Source organism: Ovis canadensis, chromosome 17 (assembly GCF_042477335.2).
Source record: "Ovis canadensis isolate MfBH-ARS-UI-01 breed Bighorn chromosome 17, ARS-UI_OviCan_v2, whole genome shotgun sequence".
Lineage (NCBI taxonomy): Eukaryota > Metazoa > Chordata > Mammalia > Artiodactyla > Bovidae > Ovis > Ovis canadensis.
This window is the reverse complement of record NC_091261.1, coordinates 25300503-25313617: the sequence shown is the minus strand read 5'-3', so window position 1 is coordinate 25313617 and position 13115 is coordinate 25300503. Positions and strand designations below refer to the sequence as shown.

Below are 13115 nucleotides of genomic sequence, written 5' to 3'. Positions count from 1 at the left end.
TAGTGACCCATCCATAGAGAAGTCCCTATAGTTTCAAACACAGAGATGAACATAGTTCTTACCACAACCCAGTGTCTGTAACTTAAATGTAACTGACACGTACAGGTCACTGTGCAGAATAATTACCACTGAAAATAATATAACTGGAATCAGAGGTATGGATGAGCAGGGTAAAGACACCCCCCCACACACACAATACTTCTCCCCGTTGTCTGTCTGCAGCTTCCTGAGACAGGGCACCAACAGATGTGGGGTTCACTGTGCATACTCAAACGCTCTTTGCAACCCCTTGGACTGTGACCCACCAGGCTCCTCCGTCCATGAGACTTTCCTGGTAGGAATACTGGAGTGGATTGCCATTTCCTCCTCTAGGGGATCTTCCCAACCCAGGGACTGAACCCACGTATCCTGCACCTCCTGTCCTTAGCCTGAGATAAACAAGTCTCGGCTTCAAGAAAACCTGGAGGATTCATGTTCATAAAAGCAAGGCTTTCTCTTCTGCATGATTCCAATATGCAAATTGTTTTATATACCAGGGTCAGTGGAAGAGAGCTGGAGTATAGAGCTATGTAGCATTTTTAAAAGACAGAAACTAATTGTGTATATGCAAATTTTTCTGGACATTCATTAAATATATATATATATATATATATATATATATATATCACTGGAGTACAGACTTAAACAAATAAGCTACAACTCAGGCTAGTTACCAAACCCTGTCAATGCATTATAATGTGCCAAAACTGATGATCTTGGAGGTACTTTAACCAGCTTTGACAACTGGAAACCAAATATCAAACTGAGCAATGTTTGCTGGATTGTATTTTTTAATATACAAGATATTATATATATATACTACATTTGAACAATTTTATGATAACTCCTTGGTAAGCTGTTGAAGAAGTAGAACTACTGCATTTTGATGCTTTAAAAATTTACACTGAATGTATCTTCTTAGGGTAATTTAAGAAACTAATTTAAAATTAAAATATGTCTAGAGAAAGGTTATAGCCCAGTCATGGGAAAGGGAAGCTTTCAAGCCTCACGTGCCCCTCCCTTTCCTGGACAATGAGATGCCATTAAGCCAAACACTGAACAGGAAGGAGCAAAGCTCAAGTGGGCCCATGGTACACAGTACATATTGCCTAACTCCCTGGTCATTTTGAAGAAGGAATCTTGAAACAAGAAAATACTTGTACAAAGTGACTGATGTCTAGTATGGCTCTTAGGGATTCCCAGGTGGCACAGTGGTAAAGAATCCACCTGCCAATGCAAGAGACGCAAGAGATGTGGGTTCTATCCCTGGGCTGGGAAGATCCCCTGCAGGAGGAAATGGCAATCCACTTCCAAATTAAGGGAAGAATAATTTAGGTAAATGTCAATCTGTTTTATAAATGAGAAAGTATTGTCTAAGTAAAAAAAAAATCAATGGAAGAAATATGCCATTCAAGCTACATATTTTCAACTTTCATATGTTAAAAAATATAAGAAAGAAAAGCAATACAGATAACAAATGATAAATATACAGTATCATAAAAAACCACTAAAATTGATTAAAAGAAAATCAAGGTCCCAATATGCAAACAGGAGAAAATATAAATTGATATTGAAAGTACAAATGAAAATAAGCATTTCAAAAATGCTCAGCCTCAAACAGCAAGGACCTAGTGAATATAGCACACTATACACATTGTATGCTATAGCTCTATAGAATATAGAACTATATTCACTATCTTGTAATAACCTGTAATAGAAAAGAATATGAAAAAGGATATACATGTGTGTGTATATATATATATGAATCACCTTGCTGTATACCTGAAACTAACACATTGTAAATCAACTACACATAAAATAAATAAATCAAATTAAATTTTAAAAGTTGGATCTTTGAAACAAAATTATGTTCAGCACCACTTAAAAAAAACAATAGTGGAAGAATGCAGTACTTTAAAGCCTAGGCTTTACAGTAAAATCAGTCTTGGTCCAAGATCCAATTCAAGCACTTACTAGTTATGTGACTTTGGAGAAGTCACTTAACCACTCAAAAAAGTAAGTTCCTAACTTTTAAAATGGGATGGTAATAGAGTCCTCCTCTTAATAGCTATTGCAAAGATTAAATGAGCTAATATAGATCAAGTTCTTATGCGATGAATGGCCTATACAAGGCGCACAATAAGTATTCTTGTTCTGTTTGATATTGTTAAAATTGTCTTCCTCACTCCAAATAACAAACTTAATAAAAAATAACCATATCCCTCAATGCCAGTGAGGATGGAGCTGTGACTATAGTACTTCCAGGGAGAATGAAACAGGTGCAGTCTTTGAAAAAAATGCAGTTTGGCAATATGTATGAGGAATTTTTGAAAGGTTCATACTTTTATCCAGTACATTATTTCTAGGAATCATCCCTAAGAAAACAGTAAAATGATAGACAAGGGATATTAGAAAATGAGGTCATACAGAAAAGATTTATCACAGTGTGTTAAAGGAAAAAAAAATGCCAATAGTGTAGAAGTCAAAGTTGTAGAAATAGCTAAACTAATGAGTGTGATTTGTATGCCTAACCATCAAATAGCAACTAAATAATAACCAAAATTTTAATTAAAAAAGAGGTTAGAGAAGTGTTTATAGGCTGATTTTATTTTTAATTCATTGCTATAAGCCAAAATAGAGCTTAGCACAGTACCTAGCACATAGAAGTGCACGCATGCTAAGTCGCTTCAGTCATGTCCCAACTCTTTGCGACCCTAAGGACTGTAGTCTGCAGGCTCCTCTGTCCACAGGATTCTCCAGGCAAGAATACTGGAGTGAGTTGCCATGTCCTCCTCCAGGGCATCTTCCTGACCCAGGGATCAAACCCACATCTCTCATGTCTCCTGCACTGGCAGGCAGGTTCTTTATCGTTAGCACCACCTGGGAAGCCCAGGACACAGGAGGTGCTCAATCAATTCTGCACTGAATTGAACAACAGAATTCTAAGTGGAACAAGTCAGAAGACATTCTCACACACACACACATGCACATACTATAATCTCAACTTTTGTAGAATGACAAAATTCTAGAATCACAGGATTCTAGGAACAAATACGATAAAATGCTAACAATATGTCCTTCAGTGATTTTTTTCTGCCTCTTAAGAATCTTCTCTACTTGCCATCTTTTTTCCCCCAATAGAGAGCTATTACATTTATTATCTGGGGCAGGAGGTGGGGGGGAAAGAGTAGGAAAAAAAAGAAAGAAATCAACTGGAAGCCAACTGGCTCAATTATTTCTTGTTACACTATTCTGAGTATGTACCATTCTTCACTCCCACCCAAAACATAAAATGTGAAATCAGAATATGAATAGCATGAATAAATTGGGAGGCAGTCTTTAAAACACCACCCAGGAAAGAAAACATTATAGTAAATTTCAAAACAGCCAAAAAAATTATGTGTCTTAGTATTAAAATTATACAGGGGCTTTTTGCCTATATAATCTATACATATGAAAAATATGGCATGGCATAAACGCTTTAGATACAAACTACTTGTTTTCTCTACCATGGAATTATATTTTCTCTTACATAATATCACAAAGATTTACACGTAATGGTTACTGTCAATTTTTTTGAAATCTGAAGAAATCCTATTCATTTAAAATTTCAACTCAACACAAAATTCAACAGGTACATTTTAAGAGATTCATGATATTTTCAAAGGGGGGAACCAAACAATTTCTCAGATTGCCAAATCCTTAAACACACTCACCAGGGGTAATTAGTTCTAGAAAGTGAACTGCCATGTCAGCTAGACCATATAGTGACCTGGAGTTATGACTGCTGGGCCATTGGCTGGATTCACTGAAAGATCAGTTTCCAGGACCATATGATTCAAATTCACACTTCAGCAAAACTATAGATTACTATGTGTAAGTAATTTCAGTAAGTTCAGACAGATGGTAAAGTCTTGACTCATGCAAGCTAAATTCCTACATGCCAAGGGCCTGCTGTATCTGCCTCTTTAGAAGTAAAATGTTACATAAGAAAACTGTGATGACAAGGTATGCAGACAGTCAATATTGGTTTTAATCTAACAAGCCTAACGCAGTCTTTGGTTATCAAGCACATACTAACAGCTACCTACCTACCTACCTAAGGAACATTACTGAATGCTTTTAAAAAACATATCTTTATGTATTCATTTTTGGCTGCACTAGGTCTTCGTTGCTGGATGCAGGCTCAGTCGTTGTGGAGCACTGGCTTACTTGTCCCACGGCATGTGAAATCTTCCAAGGCCAGGGATCAAATCTGTGTCCCCTGGACAGGCAGGCAGATTCTTAACCACTGAACCACCAGGGAAGTCCCTATTGCACACCACTGTTGATTAAAAAAATATGACCAAGAACCTAAGTTGAAATCTATTCCTTAATGATTCAGTCTGCCATATTTTCCTGAAACAAATTTATAATTTGTGCATCATTTATCTCATGCCGAGATTCGTAATTTTTTAAGGTGAAATATGTAGTGTTCTTACTTCAGTAATTTTTTAAAATCGCCCTTCATGTGATACCTATTTTTGTAAATAACCGCTTCACAAGTATATTTTCTTTAATAAAACTTCTAAGATTTGCTTCCAAAAACTGCAGGGAGAGGAAAAGTAAGTGAGATTGTAGATGAAACACGAATGGCCGTGATTTGACAATTGTTGAAGCTGGCTGATGGGAACGTAAGAGCTCATGGTACTCTTTTTTTACTATGTTTAAAATTTTACATAGTAAAATGCTTTCAAAGAAGTATTATTTCTTAATTACGTCACTTTACGCGGATCAATTTATCCCTTGGTTTCCATTCCCACAACTGCTGCGTCCAACAAACGTGGCTGAACTACCTACCATATTGATCTTGAAGAGGTTCGAATCAGGTAGTTATCCAATGCATAGGTCCCCTTCCGGTGCACAGATGATGGAATAAATTTTAATTCTGCCCTGGTCCATGATTTAATCATTCAGCCAAAGAAAGGGATGCTGACATCCAGATTAACCAAGAAGTAGGCTGGATAAATTTCAGCTGTCACAATAAAGTAAATTACACTGCTACATGGCTAATCCAATTTGGTCACTGTGGTGGCCAGGCCATCACTATCATAGAGGACATTAGGGAACTGCCAAAGTGTCAGTGAGACTATCTGCACCTTTTTTTTTTTCTTTTCTGCATTGTCCCAAAGGCAATAAGACCGAGGAAATGAACAATTACAGCCTTCAACACTTAGAAAAAATTCTGCTCAGCCTGTTTAATGAGAGGATTAAGATTAATGCAAATGGTTAATACAACGTCTGTTTTCGAATGACCATTTGCCAGGGGTGGGTTTCTATCGTGTTCACTTAATCTTCTTTTTCCCTTTCTTTTACCCGGCCATAAGCAGAATTCTGGCACGTTTAGGTCAATTAACTCCTAGCAATGCCTCACATAAGCAGACCTCACATAAAAGCAGAGTGTGTTAAATATTACAATCAAATCTTTAAACTATTACAAACAATAGATCTTCTAAATATACTGCTACTGCTAAAGATTCAGCTGCCTGTTGATTTTAATTTCATTAACTTGCTCATGATATAAATAAATTCTGTGTAAAAGAAAAGCTTTAATAATAAATATATTGCAATTATTAATAAAAGGACTCATAGCTACTAAGCATTGCATAGTGCCACCTAGTGGTAACTGTCTCCTCTCCAAATGGACGCCTTCTGAAAAGCGGAAATGTTTTATTTTAAAGCAAACTTATCCAAAAAGACAGCTCTAGAACATACTTATTCACAACTGCTAAAAGGAAGAAGGCAATTAGGGAGAAATGAAATTACACATACCATAAAATCATCACTGTCTCATAAATTTAGGTCAAAAAAGATTTTATTAGATTAGTAAATATAAAAAGTTACGGATTTTGTTAATGAAGACATGAAATTTTTAAAAGGTTACTTGTTAATACTATGCATCAAGTATGTAACCTATTCTATTATGAATGCGATATACACCAGTACTCAAAGTGGAATATGTGGTTATCTAGCAAGTTTGGCATATGAAAACACTCAAAAGGGCTTTATATGATGTTAAATAATCACGAATGATACTTTTAAGCTTTCTTAAGGTCATAGACTCCCTCATCAACGGGTTATCATTTCAGTTTAAGATGTCGCTGGTTTTTAGTTATACTTTATTTTCACAGCAGTGAATAATTTTTGTGGTTCAGTTGTGCTAATTGCTCAAACCTGTCTCTGATCTTTTGACTATAAGAGTAAAAGACCCAAGAAAATGAAACGAGAAACATGTGACAGACTGGATTAAAGAAAGGGTTGCTATAGAGAACTTGGCTATGGTTAAAGGAGTACATTTTATTTGCTTTACAATGGTAGCCCCCAGTTTGGTCTACTTGATGCACTGTAACTACTTATCTTAAGAACTAAGGTGAAAGGTAAAAGACTCACATTTCTGTCACTTGTTCATTGCAGCGAAAAATGCTCAGAGGATTCCCTTTAAATCATTGCTGCTTTACTTAAAAAAAAAAATCACAGTCTCTTTTGAGACCCAGAAAAATCTCAGGTTCTCTTTTTAAAGTACTTATCATCTATAAACAATGGCTGTATTAAAACAACTCACATATGGACATTTTAAAGAACTATATTTTATGTTGATCTGGGGAAGCTTTTTTCATTGTTGTTGTTACTCTGATCACTCAAAATGAGTGAGTATTAGGGCTTGCCTGTATATCCCAGGAACTTCTCCATTCTTGGAAACGTTGAAAACAGACACATAGCTCAGTAATTTCAACACGAGGCCTGCTGCAGAGCTTCATGTTAACAACCAGAAGGGCCAGTAAAGACAGGAAGAAAGGTAAGAAACAAATGAACAGAGGGAAGGAAAGAAAGAGAAGGAAAGGAAGCAAGGAAGACAGAAAGAGAGGGAAGGAAGCAAAGGGAGAGAGGGAGGGAGGCAGGGGAGGGGGAACAGAGGAGAAGTTCTCCTTGCCTCCAACCTCTTGAAATCATTAATTTAGATAATTCCCAAAGGAATCTCTGATCAAAGCCACATGATCTAGACAACTTCTCACAACTTCCTTTAATCAGCTTAACCAAATAAATGCTGCCAAGTCTGTTCCACTTAGTCTATTTTGAGGTCTATTTTGGGGTCTATTTTGAGGCCTCTACTGCACAGTAAGGACACCTAGCAGGCATGGCTGCCAATGCAGGAGACAGAATTTACTCAAAATATTGCAATTTAAGAAACTCAGTTTGGAAAACCTGATTCAAGAACTCATTTTACATTGAAATTCAACTCTTCATACTATGCTGGGGTTATATCTGTCAGTGTTCAGTAAAATTACAATCAGTTGGAAAAAACAAAGTCTGAAGTTTCAACTACTGGATAGTCCTGGGCCTTGTGGTATACCATGTATGACAAGCTACTTCTAGGAGGTAAGACAGCAATTACAATTGTGCCTTATGTAAGGAAAATTCCACAGGAGATGCAGGTACACAAACAAGATAGTTAAATAATGAAACTTCACAGGTATTTTAAAACGTTCCTGCTAGGCCTACAAGGTCATGGAAACATATAAAGTAAGTGAACTAACAAGTCTTAATCCAAATGACAATTATACCTGAGACTCTGAAGATTCCTTAAAATTGTCTCCCTTATCTTAATGTGTTTTTAGGTACATACATACTGCATTTTAGAAAATAAAAGCTATGTGCATCTTGCATTCAAGAATGCAATCATAGCATCATTTGGATTTGCCTGAAAATAAATGTTTAAACTGAAATTATTTGTCTGATAACATCATTTATTAGCCTGAATATGAAACTGTGTATATTTATGTGTCCTAAAGAGCTCCATAATCAAAGATTCCTAACTCAATATTAAAAAGTAGTATCAAAATGTCTATAAAACAGATCCCCTGGGGCTTCAGAAAGATAAATAGGACGCATTGAAAAAGTAAGGTATGGAATACAGAAGAGACAAGTACAGCCTTCAAATAAGTGGATATTAATATTAAACTTGAGATTATTTAAAATGGCACATTTCTAGCTATTAAAATTCCCATAGTTATGAAAGACAAGAATTTACTCCACACAGATTACAAAAATTATGATATTTGTACATATAATATTAGTACTGGCTGGGGATTTTGCACTATCAAATTAGAAAATATAATAGATATTCAGTAAGCATTTCACTCACTAATTATCTCATAATTTTCTTAACTTTGTATTCTCAGATGTCACCTGATAACTGACATCTATTCAGTTGCTAAGAGATACAAGATCAGTCTGCACTTTTTTCTTTGTCTTTAGGAGAATCACTCTCTTGGATTTTGTCTTAAAGTAGTGAAAGTTACTTCTGTCACCATGTGGGGATTAATATTACTTGTATTAGAAGAAACTCCCAGGTCTCAGAAAGGAAATGAATTACTTTCCATTTGCACAATTTAGAACAAATATCTGGCTTTTCTCTAAGCTTAATGATTTTTCCATTTCACACAACTCAAGTATAATAGCATTATTTTATAATCAAATTTAACTGACGAGTCTGTGTTATGAGTATTTTGACAAAACTCTTCTGAGATATGAAGTCATTCAGTCAATTTATATCCCCAAAGTGAAGCTCAAACCCAACATAGAAAGTACTTCCTGCCTATAACTTTGACCATGTGTTTCCTTAAATAGCTGGAAGAACAAGACTAAACTTGGTCTCTTTGGTTTTTCTTATACTTTATCAAAGAATCAAAAGCAAAACAGAGTTATAAATATGTACATCTTAACTGGTCATTAATTTATCACAAATAAGTATTGATTTGCCTAATCACAGAGAATAATCTTTGAAAATAAGAGCAGTATTTCAATCAGCACGTAGTATTCCGAACACTAAGGATCTAGACCCTCTTCCCATGCACAGTTCATAACCTTTCAAGGACAATGTTCTAAATCACATTTTAAAGAAATACCCTGAAAAAGCATTCCATTGCAGTGGCATTGTACATTACTACAGATCCAAGAGGTTCAGTTTTTAGTGCTCAAGTACCTATCAGGAAGCCATTGATCATTTACTCTAATTTTACATCAATGCTTTACCTTACTGGAGTACACCACAAAGAAACACAAGGTAATGCATTTCTTTGTCTATTAAGTAAGGCAATGCCCACTTACCCAGTCCTGTTTTTACTTAACTTCTTGCACTAGCCAGCTGCCCTCTTGGTGGTTCCTTGCACCTTCTATGCCCGCTTTAGCACAGACAGATTACTACTATTACTGTTCCAGGATCCATTAAGAAAATCCCTATTACAAGCAGGGTCTTTGAAATGTAATCCTATGCTTACAAACAAGCTACCTAGTGCCCTTCTTGAGGTGAAGAGGACAATCGACTCCCCTGCCTGCCAGCTTTTCGCTTAGTTTATAGAGCCACACCTTTACAAACAAGTTCTATCACAGAGGAAGGAGATATGCAAAATGTTTTAACACCTGGAGAGAAGTCATAATATAATGTAATGACCTCACAGAACACACCTCTGAAAGAGGGAGGAAACTTCGCTTGGCTGCAGGGGTTGGGGGAGACAGGCAAAGTGAATCTGCATCATTAAGACAAGAGTAATAGAAAAAACCTCCCTGGTTTTTAAGTTTGGGGCAGCAGCAGCAGCAGCAGCAGCAACAATCTAATCAATATGCATATCCTCACCCTTATAAACCTCTTGTCCCCAGACAGTAACTGCCAGTGCCTCTCCACAGCGTAAGGGCAGAAACCACCCCCTAAAAGGGAGATTTCAGAGGCATCGGGAGAGGCCAAAGCAGGTACCTGGAGCTCCAGCTTTCTGATCTTAGTCCCAGCTGCAAGCCCTGATAGTCCGTTCAGGAACCAGCCCCTGGCTCCTAGCATCCCCCGCATGGCCCTCTCTGCCAGAGGTGCCAGCGCGCCCGTGGACTCTGCAGCGCAGTTTCCAGACGCCAACCAACCATTCTTCCCTGCCCGCCCCCCACAGCTCCCCACCACGACCACGACCCCCCGCCCTCCAGCCACTGCCCTCGCTTTCTAACCCTTTTCTTGAGACCTCTCAAGAGATGCTTGGTGGCCAAGAAGAGACGTACCCCGGGCTTCTTTGCCAGAATTGAGTTTCTTGGAGTAGAATGGGGGTGGTCATGGGGGGCTCAAGGGGGTCAAGAGGGGCCTTTAGGAAAAAAACAAAACTTGGGGCAATCCAGACCCCAGGATCAATGATCTTTACTCCCACCTTCCACCCCCTGCCCTTGCCTTGAAGACGACTTCTCGCTAGGCGGGCGGCGGCGGCAGCTTAGCCGCCGGGATGGGGCTGAGAGCGCGTCCCCCGGGCGCCCGCAGCCTCGTCAAAAGGACCGCGAGGGTGGGCGCAGCCTTGGAAGGTCAGTGAGCTCTGAGAGCTCCGAGTTAGCGCAGGGCCCAGAGAGCGAGGGTGAGGGGGGACGCTGAACCTGGACCGGCGCGCGGCCCGGCCGAGGGGCTCCAGGCCAGAGGGTCCGCGGCTGTCAGGGGTACCCCGGCAGCCCAAGTCAGCCCGCACAGCACACCACACCCCTCAGGATCGGGGCTCTGGATGGGGCTATCGGGGCCGCCAGGCTGAGAAACTTGATGCCAGACAGACAAGCTCTGCCCCCCGCACCCCGCACCCCAGCCAGGACGTGCCCCCGCGCTCTCACTGAGACCCGCTCCAACGGCCCCCACCCCGATCCCCCACCGTCACCCAGCCCACCCCGCCAACGCCCCCTCCGGGTCCTCGGGGCCCCGGCGGGTAATTACCTCTCCCGGAGGCGGAGCGGGGGGCGGCAGCGGCGGCAGCAGCGGCAGACACTTTTAGTCTGACTTTCCGGCGTTCGCTGGTGAGCCTGTGAGCGCCGAGCAGGAGCAGTAACCTGCTATTTATAGACCGGAGCCTCAGCACCCGGGGCTGGGAACCGGGAGGAAGCGCGCCGGAGGCGCGGCGGCGGCGCAGGGCGCAGGGCGCGGGCGGCGGCTCCCGAGGCTCCCGCGCCTCCCTCGGGCTCCCGGTCCCGCCGCGCTCCCGGCTCCCTCACCGGCCGCGCGCGCCGGGAGAAGTTATCGCCGGCGCGGCCGCCTCTCCGGCGGCTCACACGCCCCCTGGCACAACCGCTACTTTCTGCCCCCCGCCCCAGCCCTCCCTGCACCTCCTCCTCCTCCTCGGCCCTTTCCCAGCGGTCTCCTCCCGATGTCACCGGCGGCCGAATAGAGGCAGCGACGGCAACCACAGCGGCGAAACTGGCGCAGCTCGCTTCCCGCTACCGATGGAGTGGAGTTGGTGACCCGGCCGCCCAATCCACAACGACCCCGACACGCGTGCTCCGTGGGAGGCCTCCCCGCTCCCCGACCTTCTGCCGGGCCCCTCTGCTAGCGGGGATGGTCCCCAGGCTGCGCTGCTGGGTTCGCCGCTGCGGAGCGCTTTAGGGAGCAGTGACCCGAGGCCGGCACACTGCTCCTGGGCCACCGAAACCGCAGGGTTTTTAAGCCGCGGGAGGAGGCGTCCCGGATCCTGGCTCAGACCCAGGATCGTGGGGTCGGGAGAGAGTGGGAGGAGGTGTCCCCCTGTTCCCCGGACTTCTCTGCCTGCCACCGCCCTGGGACCCCCGTCTCTCGCCACTCCTCCGCCGTGGCCCAGGATGAAGTCGAGGGGAGGAGACCTGAGCACCGGCGAGGCTTCCAACTCAGCTCGGTCCCCCGCCACCCACCAACAGCCCCCACGTCGCGGCTCGGTGACTGGGGCCGAGCCGCTCCCAACAAGCATGTGACATGCCTTGAGCAGCCCGGGCGCTTGGGGCCAGATCTACACTCAGCGTTGTTTGGGGTGTCGGGAAAACAGGGTACGTAATCGCGCAGGCTGCGCGGAGGCTAACTCTCCTCCACCGCCTAGCCGACAAGCCCGCGGGCGAAGGCAAGCAGCCGGGCTATTCCGGGTTGTGGGGTGTGGGGCAAACAGCTCTCCCCATCTGCGCCTTACAGGTGCCACCTGGCGGTTTCCTTGGAGAGGTTTCCACTCAGCGGCTCAAAGGTAATGAGGGTGTCGGGAAGACGAGGGCCAGTCCAGACAGGCACCCTCAAGCCTTTCCCCTCCCAACCAGCACTTTAAATTTACATTTTAAAAAAGAAGTGAGAATGCTCATACGGCTTACAGTTTGTTCCGCAGAGACCGCACTCCCCAAGTTGGGATGGAGAAGTCGATTTGGGTAAGTCAGGACTCAACAGTCACACAAAGCCGGAAGCTGGAGCTGCCCCCAGCTGTCACCTCTGCTGTCACTCCCTGCGTCTAGGCGTCCCTTCGCTCCGCAAGCACTGAACTGCCTCTAGAGTCGAAGCTCTGCCTATGAGAGCAGAGACTTGGGGGTTTGGTTTTGTGTTTTCTTCCCCCACCCCCCAACCCCAATCACTCTTCCTCAGAACTTGGAACCACGCTTAACGTGCAGTTGCTTCCATATATGTTAACAGAATGAATTAATAAACATTATGGACCGGAAACTGCTTGGCCCATTCTCACCCTGCAGCCCTTCCCCTTCTTTCTCTTCAAGCTCTTTCTGCTACACTCAGCTACCGTCGCAGGTGAGGTGGATGGAGAGAAGCCAAAAGAAAATAGGCAAGCAATCCATGCCGGCCCTGGAGGATATGGATCATACCTGTGGAGTCCATTACACAGTGAAATTTCCCCTTCATGCAGTAGTACAGAACACACTCCTCTCAAGAAATGAAAAGAAAAGGAAAAAAAAAAACAAACAAACAAACCTCTGTCATACTTGGGACTTGATGCAATGGATAAATCCTGTTTGTAGAGATCTACTGGCAAGATGAGGCAACTTTATCACTGGGCAAGAGTTTCAGCCTTTTTTTATTAAAAAAAAATACAGAAATAGCAAAAGAATATCAGAACATCAGGGTGCCAGAGCTTTGCCACTAAATTGAAAAGATGTTTGGCATAGCTGTCTTATAACTTTTGAATGGAGGGTGTCAGAGCTTTGCCACTAAATTGAAAAGATGTTTGGCATAGCTGTCTTCCAACTTTGAATGGAGATTTGGGTGGATGGGTGTGGGTGGGGCTGGGAGGAAT

General features: G+C 42.6%; 2 protein-coding genes across 6 annotated transcripts in view; one reads left to right on the top strand and one right to left on the bottom strand.

The window, feature by feature from the left end:
* INPP4B (inositol polyphosphate-4-phosphatase type II B) overlaps positions 1-12382 on the bottom strand; it is an 883288-nt gene extending 870906 nt beyond the window's left edge. For 2 of the 5 annotated variants that reach the window (XM_069556830.1, XM_069556833.1), the window contains exon 1: positions 12190-12382. The gene's annotated coding sequence lies outside the window, so the exon portion shown is untranslated. Of the gene's footprint in view, positions 1-10804; positions 11826-12189 lie in introns of those variants that run through there. The other 3 variants (XM_069556829.1, XM_069556838.1, XM_069556832.1) reach the window with 2 other exon arrangements.
* LOC138422828 (SH3 and PX domain-containing protein 2B-like) lies at positions 7431-12550 on the top strand. The gene is made up of 6 exons (XM_069558328.1): positions 7431-7455; positions 10290-10460; positions 10680-10861; positions 10931-11880; positions 12020-12068; positions 12192-12550. Exons 1-4 carry the CDS (start codon positions 7431-7433, stop codon positions 11465-11467), a joined length of 915 nt encoding a protein of 304 aa, XP_069414429.1. The 3' UTR covers positions 11468-11880; positions 12020-12068; positions 12192-12550.
* The last annotated feature ends 565 nt before the right edge of the window (positions 12551-13115 follow it).

What these genes read in the sequence shown, in the direction of transcription:
- LOC138422828 (XM_069558328.1), top strand. Translation starts at nt 7,431, where the DNA reads ATGTATGACAAGCTACTTCTAGGAG. An exon ending in TGACAAGCTACTTCTAGGAG is followed by an intron (nt 7,456 to 10,289) that starts GTAAGACAGCAA and finishes CTTGCCTTGAAG; the next exon opens with ACGACTTCTCGCTAGGCGGG. An exon ending in AGCAGCGGCAGACACTTTTA is followed by an intron (nt 10,862 to 10,930) that starts GTCTGACTTTCC and finishes TGCTATTTATAG; the next exon opens with ACCGGAGCCTCAGCACCCGG.